The 17341-nt window shown below is 39.1% G+C and overlaps 1 protein-coding gene across 5 annotated transcripts; it reads left to right on the forward strand.

Moving 5' to 3' along the window:
• The first annotated feature begins 9879 nt into the window (after positions 1 to 9879).
• On the forward strand, positions 9880 to 15865 carry LOC104814114 (large proline-rich protein bag6-B). Of its 5 annotated transcripts, XR_771856.2 has the most exons (18): positions 9880 to 9985; positions 10794 to 10943; positions 11262 to 11379; positions 11566 to 11643; positions 11801 to 11913; positions 12020 to 12091; positions 12172 to 12300; positions 12414 to 12483; positions 12563 to 12726; positions 13246 to 13410; positions 13579 to 13644; positions 13758 to 13884; positions 14011 to 14289; positions 14402 to 14706; positions 15146 to 15217; positions 15310 to 15421; positions 15534 to 15648; positions 15754 to 15865. XR_771856.2 is itself a non-coding variant. In XM_010541993.1 (16 exons), the coding sequence occupies exons 2-16, from the start codon at positions 10815 to 10817 to the stop codon at positions 15316 to 15318; spliced, it is 1896 nt and encodes a 631-aa protein (XP_010540295.1). In that variant the 5' UTR covers positions 9880 to 9985; positions 10794 to 10814; the 3' UTR covers positions 15319 to 15528. The 5 variants fall into 5 exon arrangements, 2 of the variants coding, with proteins under 2 accessions (XP_010540295.1, XP_010540296.1); XR_771857.2 differs by having other exon boundaries at positions 15499 to 15865; XR_771855.2 differs by having other exon boundaries at positions 15534 to 15865.
• Positions 15866 to 17341: the final 1476 nt, after the last annotated feature.

The following is a 17341-nucleotide window of genomic DNA, read 5'->3' on the forward strand; positions in this document are numbered from 1 at the left end:
ACCCATATCTCTATGTGGTTCAGAATCCAAGATAATTGATCAAGGGGTTAGCAAACATCAATCCAATAAAAGTGCAAATCAATAGAACCGAATCAAATCAAAACCGAAATCCAAGTTAGGGTTCAAACATACGCAAAACACAAACGAATCCCTAACCCACAGCCGTGGATCTACTCACGGTTCATGGAAAACAATAAAGAGTTCTGAGAAAAAGAGATAAAAGAGAGGAGAGAAAAGACTCATGCAGATGTGTAGTCTCCACGATCGAATCTTCCTTCTTCTTCCCGAAATTCCGTGAACTTCTATTCTTTTCTCCCCCAAAAGCTCTCCAAAAATCTTTATCTAAGTGTTCTCTAAGGGTATCTCCTGTTCTAGGAAGTGGCTAGGGCTTTTTTATAACCCTAGGGCGGCTCCCAAGAGTCCTATTCCCATTCGAATGCTGAAAATTGCGAAACAGGATTTTTGACTGGATCTGGGCCGTTTCCAGGTGGATCCGGATCGGATCCAGATTCCTGGGGTCGAATTCTGCATTCTGAAATCGGACCGATTCCAACTGGAATCGGCCCTACACCGGCAGATTTCTGGTCTTCACGAATTCGCTCATAACTTTCTGCTCCAGTGTCGGATTTAAGCGATTTTGGTATCTAGCGAAGCTCTTGAAGTGCTCTTTCCAATGGTACAAGTTTCGCACGATTTGGACTTCTGTAGAGAAAGTTATTGATATCGCAACATGAGTATCTCATCCGGACTTCTCCTTTAACGCTCCAATTAGCTCCTTTTCGAGTCCAATCATCTCTGAAACCTGTAACTCTGCAAAACTAGAGCACAACCGGGTTTTGTGTCCTAACACGCCTAGAATGCCTATGAATGCATGTGATTATCCTATAAAACCTAGACAAACTCTCATCAAAATATAATCAGTCCCCGACAACAGCGCCAAAGAATAGGAGTTATCAAATCCCCCGAGACTTAAACCTTTGCTCGTCCTCGAGTAAAGAACGAAGGAATAAAATCTGCAAAACAGGGAATGACAAACATCAAATAGCATCATCATGAAACTCAAAAGCGAAACATCCATCCAGTGCTAGTTTCCCGAGAATCGTACCCAAACCGGTTTACTATGATCTTTCTACCAAAGACTAATCTACCTAGCCATGGGATTTTTATTGTCACCTAGAACCCGTTAGAATCTCTACAACTCACCAAGCCTATTTCTGAACCTATCTTTATCTCAACTTAGCCTTTTCGATCTTAGTTCTACTTTGTACCTGGATTTTTACCTTTCTGTAGAATTTCTCTATTGAACGCTAGCACCTCAGGTTTCTAGGACGTTGAAGTTGAAGGACATCGTTTTTCTCTTCTCTTTTTTTTTTCTTTTCTTCTGTATTTTTTTTCTTTTTATGCGATGTCCGACCCACAACTTAGACCCGAACCATCAATTGATGCACTCATGTCCTCGAACGATTTTCGTTGACGAGATTTTGACAGCAGAGTGTCGAGATGCTTTATTTTCCCAAAGCAATTGTTGAACTAGATTTCATCGACCTGCAAGACTCGGAAAAGGTTCTAAAAGAAAACATATAACCTGGATATAGTCGTTTCAACTCTGTAGGTTCCAAATAACAACCCTATCCCACAAACTTTATATAGAAAGTCTGGAGAACTATCAATTCGACACGGCTCAACCACGTTCTACAAAGTCACAAATCTTCCAAATGATGTTCAAAACGGGTTTTCGAGGTATGCACGTGAACCTATATGATCCTAAATCTATATGATCAAATGTAATCATGCAAACCTAAAAAAATCATCTATATGAAAAGAAAGAAAACGTGTGAATGCAACTAATGCAGAGTGATATGCAAAAGTGGAAATTTTTTCCTAAGTCTATATGTCATGATGAGATGCATCTAAACTAAATGCAATCCTAAGTAGATAGGCCTGAATGTGTGAAGGATCTATCCACCCCCAAGACTTGAACCACATAACGTCCACGGTGTAGACTCTCGTCCGGAAAAGTAGAATCGAAAACAACATATGAAAAGAACCAATAAGAGGGATAGAGAAGGCTTAGCTATGCGAAATTCGTTCGCTCGCAATGAAGTTAACTCACGTCAAACGCAAGAGCTCTCACACACTCTGTGAATTGGAACTTATCCAACGTTGTCTCTCGGAAGTCGATGCTCATCTCTCATGTGCCGGTGTAAACGCTCATAGAACAACAAACGTTATCCGAACAAAAGTATAATAGCAATGCACTCCGAAAGATCAAAATACAATCATGGTCTCTACTATCTACGCTACGAAGAAAAAGAAAAAGAAAAGTTACCTAATGCTCGGGTTGCCTCCCGAGAAGCGCTTGTTTAACGTCATTAGCTTGACCTATCTTGCTCAAATGATGGGAGGGTCTGAGAGTGATGAATCTGGAGGTCAGGGTGGTGGTCTATGCGGGTGTCTCACATACTCTGATTTCTCCACATGTGTCATCCATGCTTGATCATCTGCAATGAAAGAGTAAGATCGGAGTATGGGATCATTAAAACGGCGCTTACTTGTTTCTACTGACCTGAGGATGACATCTTCTACCCGCTTTCTATCATCTGAGAAACTGAAATGGTCCAAGTTGCATGTGATACGGTCTGAGTCAAGTTTATTAAAGAAGTCACTCGTGCTTGTTGTGGCCCGATCAATCTCAAGTGTATGGGAGATAGACTCATATTCCGTTTTCCTTCATCTAGCAACCGAGTAATCTCCCAAATCGCCTCCCAATTATTATAGATGTTCTTGTCACCTGTAATCATAGTAAGGGGGAGAGCAAACTAGTGTAGACGGTTAGAAAACAAAGACTATACATAGGACTCGACTCAGATATACACGCAAAAAGACTCGAAAAAGACACGACTCAATATATACACAAGCAAGATCCAGAATCGATAAAGACCTAGAAATAGACTAACCAGTCCCCGACAACAGCGCCAAAAACTTGATACGTGTGTACCGAGTCTAAAATATATAACCCGATTCACAACTCACCGCAAGGATACGGATCGTCGTAACACGGGGTCGAACACGAGGACCGGTTGCTAAATCTAAATCTAATCGAGACTAAATCAAAGCAAGTAGAGGTGAAAGTGATGGTGTAAGTATATCGAATGAATAGAAAATAAGGAAGCAAAACAATAAAAGCGAGTAAACTAGCAATCTAAGATGACCGTGGGTGTCGGGACCGTATTCGCGTGTATGGATATATGCTAAGCATGCGAGAATCACGATATTGAATCTGTATTCGGGAATCGTCAAGCAACAAAGATAGAGAAATCACCTCCCGGCATATAACTCACTATCTAAAGTTCTCTAAATCCATATCCCTATGTGATTTATCAAACTAGATGCATGAAGAACGCTATCATCAACCCTAAATCGATCAAACCATATCCCTATGTGAATAATACGATCTATTCTATCGATTTCGATCCGAAACTAAACTCATATTCCTATGTAGTTCAGAATCTGAAATAATTGGCCAAGGGGTCAGCAAACACCAATCGAATAAAGCACAAATCGATAAAACCGAAACAAATCCAAATCGCAACCAAGTTAGGGTTCAAACATACCCAAAACATAAACGAATCCCTAACCCACAGCCGTGGATCTATCACGGTTCATGGAAAACAATAAAGAGTTCTGAGAAAAAGAGATAAAAGAGAGGAGAGAAAGGCTCATGCAGATGTGTAGTCTCCACGATCGAATCTTCCTTCTTCTTCCCGAAATCCCGTGAACTTCTATTCTTCTCTCCCCCAAAAGCTCTCCAAAAATTTGTATCTAAGTGTTCTCTAAGGGTCTCTCCTGTTCTAGGACGTGGCTAGAGCTTTTTTATAACCCTAGGGCGGCTCCCAAGAGTCCTATTCCCATTCGGATGCTGAAAATCGCGAAACAGGGTTTTTGACTAGATCTGGGTCATTTCCAGGTGGATCCGGACCGGATCCAGATTCCTAGGGTCGAATTCTGCATTCTGAAATCGGACCGATTCCAACTGGAATCGGCCCTGCACCGGCAGATTTCTGGTCTTCACGAATTCGCTCATAACTTTCTGCTCCAGTGTCGGATTTAAGCGATTTTGGTGTCTACGCGAAGCTCTTGAAGTGCTCTTTCCAATGATATAAGTCTCGCACGATTTGGACTTCTGTAGAGAAAGTTATTGATATCGCAATATGAGTACCTCATCCGGACTTCTCCTTTAACGCTCCAATTAGCTCCTTTTCGAGTCCAATCATCTCCGAAACCTGTAACTCTGCAAAATTAGAGCACAACCGGGTTTTGTGTCCTAACACGCCTAGAATGCCTATGAATGCATGTGATTATCCTATAAAACCTAGACAAACTCTCATCAAAATATAGAGAAGAATATAAGTTATCAGTACGCGCTAGCTCCTGAAACATGGTTTGAGCTGTTCGATCATATCAAACACGCCCTTCCCCCTCAAACTGCCCCTGCAGATTCGGGGGATTCGGGGTCATGCTTCCCAACATGAGACAGGAGATCTCGATGTCGTCAGTCTGATGCTTCAACCAAGCATCCTTGACGGCTCTCGTGGCATTGACTGCAGGCTCTGGTGGTAGAGCCCCTTCCACGACGTAAGACTTTTTATCGTGTTTGAGAACAATTCTCAAGTTTCGATACCAGTCTAAGAAGTTCGTCCCTGTCAGCTTATTCTTCTCAAGGATAGATCGCATTGTCAAACTCGGTACGCTACCGGTTGACGCCATGTCCTACAAAAAAGACAAACAGAACGTACAAAACAAATGCAGATTCTATTAATGATCAACTACCAGCTAGCCCATCATCAATCAGTGTCTACATATCTATGATCTACTACCAGCTAGTTCATCATCAAACAATGACAACATAAATGCAAAGATGAACTATATTCCCATAAAGAAAACTAACCCTACAATAATTTTCCATATGGGACTAAGATCCGTATTTCACACAAGAATAAATTGTTACACCTATCCTTATGCTATTTAGGTAGACATCTAATGTCAATCATATCCAATATGACTCTTAGATCCTTTATGAGACTATGATATCAAATATCATTGCATACTCGTCTCATCTGTACCGTTAAGTCTCAAGTCAAAACTTAGTCAAACTTGACAACTTAACCCAAGATAAACCATATTCAAGCTGTAGGAACCACGATTTCCTACCCTGCCTCACAAAGATAATCCGGCACGCTCAGCTTTGGCATGACCCGTGTTACGGACGATCGATGCCTTGACAGGCGCTCTAGTAATGGGAGGCACACACTTAGCATTACATGAAAAAGGGATTTTCGAAACCACACTAGATCAAGCATCTACTTTCAAGCTATGAGAACCACCATTTCTCCATCTTGCCTCACCAAGATAAAACGGCACACCCAGCTTTGGCATAGCCCATGACACGTAGGATCGAGGCCTTGACAAGTGCTTTACTCATAGAGCTTCTAGATCTAACCGGTTTCTGTGCAACGATTGTTCATAATCCGAATAGACCATCCATTCGATTATGTAATCCCAATCCCGGAGCTCCCACTCAATCAAGCATATACCATATCTTGATTAAGTTACATGCATTCATTCACTATGGGTCATCCATAAGATAAATCATGTCTAGTTGAGTTACGGTTGATCAGAATAAGCAACGATTGCGTAATCGGATCTCGAAAACGAAAAATTTTGAAATCTGAACCTCGGACTGTCCGTTCCAAGTGTGGAACGGACGGACCAGCCTGTGAGAACTGCTGGAACGGACGGTCCATAAGGTGAGAATGGACGTTCCATGATGCTGGAACGGACGGTCTGACACTCATACTGTCCGGTCCAGGTTCGCAGTCCGAGTTCTCCCGTTCGACCCAAGGATTGTCCGTTAACCTTGGACCGTCCGTTCCGGAAACCCAGAACGGACGGTCTAGGGTTAGGTCACGTGATCAGATCACGTTTTCCCGCGTTTTCGGCCCCGATCAGACCCGAAACTGATCTGAATTCTTCTGTACACCCAAAATCGAACTCCTGCACTCTATGCAACATGAAACATGCAATCTACACTAGATTCAATCATCAAACATGCATAGAAATCAAAGCAAACATGGATTCAAACAATTCAGATCCTAAAACGTGCGTGATTGGGTTCTACGAAATCAAAACAGAGCAACCAGGCTCTGATACCACTGAAAGAATTCCTGGGATCTCTAAAGCGAATCCTATTCTTAAGAGATCGATTCTAGGGTTTGTGCAGCGGAAGTAAAACAAAATTTTTATAGAACCCTAGAACCATGCTGCTATTGAATCGTAGAAACGTTAGAACGCTTACCTCAATCGATCCGGGGCCTGTATCAATCGAAAAACACGTCTGATCACGAAAGGGGGGAAGAATACCTCGCCCTCTACACGTATCCACACCTCGGGATGGATTCCAACGCTTAGAACTTGTCTGCTAGGACCCGAATCTGCTATTCGATTTGTGCTTTGAGAAAAACGAACTTCGATCACACTCTCAACCTCTTGGATCTCACCAAAGGTCTGTCAAAAGTGTTCTAAAGTCGGCACTTTTTTCTCTTCAACAATTAGGGTTTTTAATCTCCTTTTATAAAGTGATTTAACCCCAATTTCGGTTTAATTTCGGAAAATCTGAAACCCGGAACGGACGGTCCAGAAATACACGCGGACCGTCCGTGCCAGTATGTAGAACGGACGGTCTGCCCTTAGTGGACCGTTCGTTCCAGACCTTCTAGAACGGACAGTTCATTCTGGACCGTCGGGTCTGGCACGGCGGACCGTCCGTTCCGGAATTCTGGTCCGTCCGTTCCAGACCCTTCCCTCTTGGTTTTTCCGTCGTTTTCTCGCACGTTTCGTCCTTCCCTGCGTGTGTGACCCTGTAGGCTCATTCGATATAGCAGTATAGCCCGAAATCTCTATTCCGGATATACAAGTCATAGGCGGTCTCTAGCAAGATACTATGACTACCTATCTCGAATAGAATTTGTTCATGATCATACGAACGCCAGTGATGATTCCGATTGATGATCCTTTTGTATCACGATATCATATGTCGAACATAAGGCATGGACAAGCCACCTTATCTGTTCGACTGCTATCTCGTTCACTGAGTTCGACTGTCTGAAATAGACGATGCTCGTCTATAGTGCGACCACACATTCCAACAGTCTCGCTCACACGAGGGGCCCAGCGATATCTCTCTCTTTTACGAGAGGTACAAATCCCGCCTTGACTATCTACAATCCAGCACATGATTTGTTTTGTGCCTGATACATGCCTTTATAGTCCTCCTGTTACACACGACGTTTGACGTATTCAAAGCGCACAACTCCTCATGCTGGATTCTGTAGATATCTCAGGTCTTAGGATCCAATCATGGAACCGCCATATGAGATTCAAGTCATGACACTAGTCCATGTGACAATCTCATGCGGGTCAATCCAGTATTTTGTTCTCCAATGAATACCTATGATCGTGACCGCATCCAATACCTATGATCAACGCCATGATCATCAATCACACATCATATACTAGTCTTATTATGTCGTCATTCCCATAACGACACAAGACTAGGGAGTTTAGTATCATTCATAATGATATATAGATTTCATAACAGATCTAGTATGGAAGAATATGCAATGAATCAAATACTCTCATAAAACCATAGAAAGTATCAATACATCAAATGTATCTAAATAAAGTTCATAAACAGTACATCATAGAGCACTAAACCAACAAATATTACCTTCAGTTCATCTCGACGAACCAAACATTGTTAGTCCCTCAGATTATGCAGAAAGAACAAATCGACAGTTCAGAAATTACATGTGATCGAAAGGTTCGAACGATATTTATGGTATACAAATGACTTGTTTAGTGTCCATCCGAATAAAAATGTGGAATGGTGAAAGACCGTAACAAATATGGAAAGTAATGTGATATAGAATACTTACGTGTTAGGAATTAGACGCTCATATGCCTAGGAGATCGACAACTCCAGGATATTTGTTCTATATATACATGTATCATTAATAGTTACACCCAAAAACATGCAAAATAAATACATAAATTTAAATAAATATATAACAGTGATTGTATTTGAATACCTTGACAATTTTGTTGGTGCTTCTGATGATATACGATTCAAGCTCCTTCTTGTTCGAGTTGCTCTTGGGACGGATTCCAGAAGATATATATATATATATATATATATATATATATATATATGTTCAGTTCATGTTAATTGACACCGATATTTACGATTCATGCACAGATAACTATAGGATTTTTTTTCTATTATTTATTTGGTAATTCAGTTCATGTTAATTGACTCTTCGATCTTTATGATTCATGCACAGATAACTATAGGGTTTTTTCTATTATTTATTTGGTAATTGATTATGTATTTGACTCAAAAAATCTTACTGGAAACATAGACATGTGTCATGTTCTTATATAATTTTAAAGCTTGATAACAATTACGTATATCGTCCCATCATTAATATTTTAAAGCTTGATAACAATTACGTATATCGTTCCATCATTATTATTTTTTATTTTGGAATGCGACATTAATATTATTTGAACTTGATTAAAATTTATTGAATCTGAGTTTTAAATTTTATGTGTATTCATGTTCGTATTTGTATGTATAGTTTTGAATGAGAATTATTTAGATAATTAAGTATACATCTCTACATTCAACCCCATCATTATTTATTTATTTATTTTGGAATACGTTATAAAATTATATTGAATCTGATTAAAATTTTATTACATCTGATTTTAAATTTTATATGCGTGTATTTATATTTATATTAATGAGTAGGTAATTAATGGGTAAATAATTAATAAGTAGAGAATTGGTTTAAAAAAATTGAGGACACGTGTCCCACCTCATCACCTCATTAACAGAACTGTACTTTTATATATAAAAAGATAAAAGATTTATGTTTAATTAATGAGTAGGTCATTAATAGATAAATAATTAATAAGTAGAGAATTGGTTTAAAAAAATTGAGAACACGTGTCCCACCCTCCCTCGTTAACACTTTTTATATATAAAGATAGATATAGATTTTATACATAAATTGGGCCAAATCTTTTGTGTGAACCCTATTTTATCACATTATCTGTCCACTCCACTTCTAATTTAATAGATCTGAGTTGGGCCCTTCCAATTTCCATAGAATTGGACCGTCATTTCAGAACCCATTTGATGCTTATTCAATTTCTCTCTTTTTGTTTTTTTAATATTTATTTTAAATACTGATTATCAACAGATCTAATACTTAACTTCACTTTTAAAAAAATCTAAATAGGAAAATATAAATAGGTATTTATTTAAACAAATATTAACTAAATGAGAAAAAAATTATATATAAGTATCAATAAATCTAAATAAATATTTGTTTAAATTTAAAAACATTGAAATAATTTAATATTTGTTTAAAATCTAGTCATCAACAAGTCATCTAGAAAACATAAAAAATTATCATTTATATTAATTTATTTATTTTTAATATAATATTAGTTTATTATTGTAAAATTATTTTTGAAATTAAAGTTGAATACTTGAATTAATAAATATAATAGTTTATTTAGATATTTTATAAAGATAGAAATTATTTGAATAGATAACTACAGGTTTAAATTAGAAATTGTTAAGAATTAAGTGTTTTATGGGTGGTTTTGTTTTTTATTTTTCAATTTATCTTATTATTAATCTCCAGATTCATTTTAAGTTTTAATCCTTGATTTTTTTTAAATGTTGATTTGTTTCCATGTTATTATTTTACTCACGTGATAAGATGCCTATAAAGGGGAGCCATTCCAACGAGGAATACAGACATCGGGTTTCAGGGCTCACGCTGCTCGCCGTGGATTTTCCCTCGAGGAGAATTAGGGTTCAAGATTCTGCCGAAATCGTCACCACTCTCTTCAGGTTTCTCTGATCCTCTTCAATTCCGATCGATGACTTGAAGATTTGATGTTGCGTAGTTGAATTTGGATTGCTTGACCCTTGCTTTGGCTGTTCGGTTTCTAGGGTTTTAGTTCGAATCTTTTCTCTTTTTGGGCTCGCGAACCAGGAGAATTCGATCATCTCTCTCGATTTTCTCGGTCGATTTCTCAGTAAGTTGCGAGAAGATGTCTCGTTTGTTGTAGTTCTCGAAGTTGAGTTCGCGTGCCTTTGCTTATTGACGATCACTTTATTACATGTCCTCCATCATTTCTCGTTGATTTGGAGTGAAAACAGAGTAGTTCTTCCTTGTAAATTTACTATTACCATTGTCCAGATATATATTTTCTCTTCCCATGTTGCTTGATGATGTTTTGGATTTTGGAGATTTAGACATGATCTAAGTCTTTGGATTGGCTATTACAGTTTATACGGAACTGTTATTGTTTTCAAAGATTGATACTCATGTCTACTAGTGATCTTATGTTCTGTAAGAGTTTTGTGGAGCGGTGATGCTTTTTACTGTAATATTAATTTAAGTGTTACTTTTCTATGCTTCCATTGTGTTGCGGAGGAAAGATGTGTCTCTGATAGATTCAGAACACTTCTCGTTATTATATACCAAGAGGGTACTCTACTCACTAAGTAGTTGACCAGTTGTTTTTTTATGGTAGGCTGGCCATGGGACATGGATTAGGTTTCACATTTTTGTAACAGTTATCTCCTTCGCTTGTGTCTTTTATACAAGCTTTTCTTAGCTTATGTTACTTATTGCATTTGCTTATTTTCTCAGGTTGCGAAAACTGCTGAAAGGATGGGACACAATGGCAAAAATGAGATTATGGTCCACGAGACTGAGGCATCTGAATGCCCGGGTGCTATGGTTGAGATAAAGATAAAGACATTGGATTCCCAAACTTACACATTACGTGTAGATAAATGTGTATGACCGATTTTGTCTTGGACATTTCGCTGCTTCATTTTTTCCTATATATTTTATTGTATATCTGATTTAGTTTTCATTTTTCTAATCACAAGCCATATGATTATGATTTTGCAACTCTACTATATAACTCGTAAAGTTTGTAGTTCATTGCATCCATGTAGTTTTTTAGGATAATCTTTTTGTTGTATAGTTGAATTACGATTGTGCAACTGAGGGTTTCAAGTTTAGAACTCATTTTCTTTTGTTTATTTGGTGTGCATTCTTTCTTATTCTCGATATTTGTTTTTTTAGTGCTTATTTATTTTTGCATTTCAGGTTCCTGTTCCTGCATTGAAGGAGCAAATTGCCTCTGTTACTGGGGTTGTGTCGGAACAGCAGCGCTTGATATGTCGTGGAAAAGTTTTGAAGGATGATCAACTACTATCAGCTTATCGTATGTTTCCATCTTTCCATCATATTAACAACTGCTCACCTTTTTAAAATATGCTTGCTACTTCATGAAGTGTAGAATGTTCATGAGAATGCCAAACTTGTGTTGCCAGTATGCTTGCTTGTCAATTTCTAAATTTGCATAATCCAGTAGCTTCATATTTTTATGATTATTTTTTTTGGATTTTAGATGTTGAAGATGGTCACACTCTTCATTTGGTTGTCAGACAACCAATTCCACCGGAAGGTTCAACTAATAACAATCCAGGTTTGTATGTTCCCTTGCAACTGTAATCCTATTTTCTCTCCTACTTGTCTTCACATCTATGAATTCTCTATTTTGTCACATTAATATGCCCTGCCCTTGATAGACTTGTATGCAAATTTATATTTCTATATTCGAAGTGAATAAATCTTATTTTCAGAGGCTGATCCCGCTTCGAGTGCTGGTGACAACCAGGGTAGTCAAAGATCGCGAGTAGTGGTGGGATCCTTCAATATTGCTGAGCAAGATGGAGCCTATTCAGATCTTGGTCAGGTGAGCTCCCTGGTGTTGATTAGATTTATTTCTACATATGTGAAGTGTACGTATACCTGGTTAGATGTTCTGATCTTTTTATTGGGCCGTGCTTCATGTCTGGAAGATTGTTTCAGCTGTTCTTGGTTCACTTGGCATCGGTAATGTGGAAAGTGGTATTGAAGGAGTGGATACTATGGTAAATCTCTATATTTTCCGCAAAACTGGCTGATGTAGGAAGTCATTTTTAGGTGCAAGACTCGTTTCTTTGTTGGTCAGGGATCACTGCATGAGAGATTGTCACGACATTCTGGGCCTAGCACTGCAAGAGATTCCATGGGGGGGCGTTCTGACACAACAAATGCCACAAACCAGACTTCTGCACCTACGACGTCTCCACAACCAACGGTTAGTGCTTCCTTGTATTCCTGATCTCTCATTTTATATTTCTATGTTTATAGCTCATAGCTCATGGTGTGTCATGCGGGTGTTATTGAGAATTTCTATTTTGGCTACTGTAGGTAATTCCAGATTCTTTAACAACTTTATCTGAATATCTAAATCGTCTCCGACAACAATTTGCTGCTAATGGTGAGTATGTCTGCATATATGGCCTTATAGAAAAAACATATTTGAAGATTCTGTAACATCTGTGCTGTGAAATTTCTAGGGGGTAACGCCACCAACTTGCTAGCTTCTGGAAATTCTATGGGGGATGCGCAAGAACCCGGTCTTCCTGGTGGAGAGAGTCGGCTTCCAAGACCAACTGATCTGGCTGATGTGCTGCGTTCGACAAGGCAATTGTTGATTGGTGAAGTAGCAGAATGCCTATCTGTAAGTTTTTATATATTGTTATTTTATGGCTTCTTATTTTTCAGAGTTTGAATACAGGCAATTCCATCTATGCTCTTTTTTGCTAATGGGTGCAAATGTGTAGGAATTAGTTTTGTCAACTTTAGGGACTTACATAACCTTATAGAAACCATGAAGACCCTTGAATCTGGGCTCTAGTTTCTTTTTTGACTACTATCGTTGATCTGTTCTAGATGCAATTTCTGTGCTTGAGCTTTTTGTAAATGCATCAATGCGACAAATAGTTGTGAGTTTATTGTATTTTCAGGCAAGTTGTTGCTTTACATTGATTATTGGAGTGATACAACTTAGTGCTGTAGTGGCATCATGTGCGGTCTTTTTTTTTAGCTTTTCTGCTGTTGGTTCAGGAAATTGCCACGACTTTTGTCATTATTGTAAAGATGTGCTGCATTAACTTAGATTGTCACTGGTTCCCAAATTAATGGAAGCTGAGGACAAACATCTGATATATGAATTTTGCTTGTACCTACTTTCCTGCAGAATCTGTCAAGGCAGCTTGAGGATCATGTAAATGTGACAGATCCATCTACTCGAAGGTTGTTCCAGTCAAACATGCTCCAATCTGGATTTCTGTTGGAGAATTTAGGTGCTTCACTTCTTGAGCTTGGTCGCACCACCATGATGCTACGTTTGGGGCAAACTCCGGTATGTTTCCCTCATTTCTGCTGTATCAGGGTAGATATGATGATCACGTTTAATCTATGTCCATACGATGCATCGATATGTTGTTAAATTTGTTCACAGAAAGCTGCTGTAAGGTTCAGATGCATAGATGATTGCTATTTAATTTTTATGACATATACACACTTTCAGGATGATGCAGTTGTAAATGCGGGACCTGCAGTGTTCATATCGTCTACAGGGCGAAATCCCTTACCGGTCTCTCTCTCTATCTCACGCACACGCATGCCTGGACACACGCACACTCACAAACACCAGTTTACCTGCTGGAACTTTTCACCCTTACCTTTTCTTTAATGATATAATTATAGGCACACCCCGCTTTACTGGGAGGAGCGAGTATGGGGGCATTTCAAGCTGGAAGTGCACAACCTAGTCCATTTTCTGGTGGATCACTTGGTTCTGCTGCAAGGAATATCGAGATAAGAATACGCACAGGTACCACCATTACGCTTGGTTTCTCCACACACATTTGATCTCCTGTTATTATCCTTATCCATAATGTTCATGTTTATTGCTGTCGATCTATATGAATCGTTCCGCTATAATAATATACCGCTCTAGGATCGTGGACGCCATCTTCTGGCTCCCACCAGAGAGAAGAAACTGCTACCCAGCCGACCCATGGGCGGTCAACTCCTTCAGCACCTGGTTTTACTGATTTGATCCCTCCGACAAGAGGGGTATCTGAATCTTCTCGGAATCCTGTGGCATTAGTCATACCAGTCCTAGCTAGATATCAGCAGGTATCTTTGGGTGAACGTAGTAGCTCTACGGGATTAGACGCTATACATCAGCCTGCTCCCGAATCCTCTAGGCCGCAGGGCAACCCTGGAAGAGAAGGTAGCTTTTGGTTTTGATTTTGTTGGAATTTGGATTACAACTCATTCTTAGGTCCAAACCCTTTGAGCCCTATTGATTAACAATCTCTTTTTTTACTTGAATTTCCTAACGGTTCGAGGTCTGTTGGAGCTTCGGAATCGGATTCAGCAGATCCTTACGCGTCGTGAGCAACAAGAGCAACAAAACCAAGTGGCCAACTCTGAGTCTCATAATGCAACCAATCCCTCTGTCACAGCAGTCTCTACAGAGACAAGCGAGGGTGCACAAGATGGAGAGGCAGTGGTCACGGATGAAGGGAACTTCATATCAAGTGTGCTTCAACAGATTATGCCATTTATATCTCAGAATGTGGCATCGAGTTCAGATGACGCTGCGGGGAGAGACAGCAGCACTAGCAGACAAGTTGCTTCAGCTGAGGTACTCAAAATGTTTGTGTGTATCGTGGGCGCAGGTCGGGTATCTATCTGGTCCCAGCCATGTCCCCACGGGTTTTCTGGGCACAATGTCTCGGTCTAGGTCTCCCGAGACCCGAGTACGCACGGCTCGGGTACTCAAATCTTTGGAAATTTCAAAAATTTTGTTGACTTGCATTTACTTTAGGGGTATATATGTTGATAATTTTACACAAAATAGATTTAGATATTATTGTAAATACGTTAAATAGTAGGCATATAAAATTATAATTGTAATTTTATTCCTTTCCGACACGCACGGTCATGTTGTGGACCTGAAGCCGAACCAATGGTACCGGTTTTTGTTCTGGTCGTGGTTCGATGACTTGCAACCACACGTGTTCGTTTCATGGTTTTGGTGGCTGCTCTTATGGAATGTGTTGTGGGTTATATAAAACATGCAGGGACGAGACTCTGATGGGGCTTCAAGCCGGAGACCTGATCCTCCTTCTCCTCCAGATTCTAAACGTCCTAGGGTAGATTTTATTTATTAAAAAGAACTATTTTATTGCAGCCAACACTTTTTTTTTTGTTACTAACAGTTTTTTTTTTGGGTTTGTTGGTGCAGAGAAACTGATATTTTTTATGTACTTGGCGGGTTCCAATCTGGGGAGCAGAACAAAGATATGATATGAGAGTGAGAACAGTTGAAACCAAAGTGTAATCAATTTGTTTTTTAGGTAATTTTTACAATCAATTTGTTTTGGTCTTTTTAATTTATTAACCTTTTTTTTACTTGTCATGATGACGATTAAAGCATAAAATGTGTCCGACCGTTTGCATGTCACTAAGCATCGGAGTTCATTGGCCGACAGCCCCACAATTCGGCCTCCCTTTTGCTGCGGCAAATTCCGGCCGTCAATGTGAACCGTTTGATTGTTTTGTCCTTTGGAAAGGAGCTTCCTGGGTGAGTGTCTCTTTCTCTCTGTCTGTCTCTCTCTCTCATCTTCTGCTTGTTAAAAGCCCAAACGTGCAAAAGGGATGTTGATGTAACACCTATTGTTTTGGATAGAGCCCGTGGGTTGTATACTCGTCCTCGGCCGTTTGGATATTTTGATCGAGGTATCTCGGCAAAGGTGGATATCCAACCCCCCAGTATCCATGGGGTGGGGATTCAGGTATTATTAGTGATATTAGTGATATCCAATCGGCGAGGCCATGACGGTTTGATGGAGCTAGGCGAGAATTACTCGTTGAAAGAGATAAAGGGGCGAAGATGAGAGAGAGCCAGGGGCTCGCGAATGTCACGTGGTCGAAAGCTCTCGAACCCTAAGCCTATTTACAAGCATTTAAGGATTTCACGTATGTACGGGGAATCCAAAAATGCCATTCTAACGGTAAATCCGCAATCGTCCATCGCCAATCCTGTAGTCACCCTGCGTCACCGTTGAAATTGCCCCTCAAGTAGTGTTCTTCGTCGCTGCGTCTCTCTCTCCCCTCTTTATTCGGTTTGATCCTATCATTTTCCTTCCTCTGAGCTCAGATTAAGTATGGATTGAGTAACATTTCGAAGAAACCCGACTTTGAACCTAAAGCTCTGGTTTTACCCGCGAGGGAGCCAATCTGGTACTCGTGGATTTCTGAATAAATATTTGCTGGTCCCTTGGATTCGGTGTCTGCGCCCAACCTTAGTTTTCAGGTTATTGTGTTAACAAAAAATGATGGTATTCTCCTTGAGTCGGTCAGTTTTACGAGGCTAGTTTATCTGTTCTGCGTGGTTTGCCGGCTACTGCGCAGGGCAGTGGATTTTCTCAGGTCTGTGATGTTGTCCTGCTGCCGTTTTCGTCCGGCCCATGAATTGAGAGGCGTTGCGGTGTCCGGTGTCTGACCCGAAGGGTTGTAGGATAGGGGTTTTCCATCGTAACAAAAAAAAAATATAATGGAAACGGCCGGAAAAAAAGTAGAATTGTTGTATAATGTAATAATTGATTAAATGTATGTGAATTTGTAAAAAGATATAATATTAATGTCTTCTTTGTCGAAATGATTCTGAGTTATAATTTCAGAGATCTGAAGCTCATTGGGGGCATTTACAAAAATGACTTTAAATGTCATTTTGACTTCAAGGGTGACCTTGAAATTTTGATAATTCCAATTTTGTCCTTCAATATAATAATTATATTTTATTGTTATTTTATTCAGGGGACTTTATTTCGTTTTCGAAAAAACTTAATATTTCTTTTATTCGGTTTAGCGTTTCTTCTAAAAATGGGAGCCAATGTCCATTATAATTATCTTTCGATGTTCTAAAATATTCAATTTTTATTTCTTTTATTGTAATTAATTTTTTTAATTCTGTAATTATATTGTTAATTTGTTCTTTTTCTATTGTATTTTGTATGCATCTTAGTTTACTCTCTGTTTCTAAATATTGTACTGGTGCGTTTAATAATTCGATATTTTTCTTGTATATTTTTTCTATTTTATTCGTCAGAATTTATAATATCTCGTTTAATCTCTCTTACTGCGTTAAATATTGCACTAATTATTCTTATTCTTCGATTTTCCTTATTAAGTTCATTTCGTTCAATTGTTCCATAAGTTCGTTCTCTGAATATACTTTCTATAGTTTCAACTAATAATTGTTCAAGATGATCTAG

This window comes from Tarenaya hassleriana, unplaced genomic scaffold, assembly GCF_000463585.1.
Source record: "Tarenaya hassleriana unplaced genomic scaffold, ASM46358v1 Cleome203, whole genome shotgun sequence".
Lineage (NCBI taxonomy): Eukaryota > Viridiplantae > Streptophyta > Magnoliopsida > Brassicales > Cleomaceae > Tarenaya > Tarenaya hassleriana.

Bases quoted from the DNA above. Each gene is read 5' to 3' on its own strand.
- LOC104814114 (XM_010541993.1), top strand. From the start codon at position 10,815: ATGGGACACAATGGCAAAAATGAGATTATGGTCCACGAGACTGAGGCA. The intron at 14,290-14,401 runs GTAGCTTTTGGT...ATTTCCTAACGG, and splicing joins GGGCAACCCTGGAAGAGAAG to TTCGAGGTCTGTTGGAGCTT. The intron at 14,707-15,145 runs GTACTCAAAATG...TAAAACATGCAG, and splicing joins GACAAGTTGCTTCAGCTGAG to GGACGAGACTCTGATGGGGC.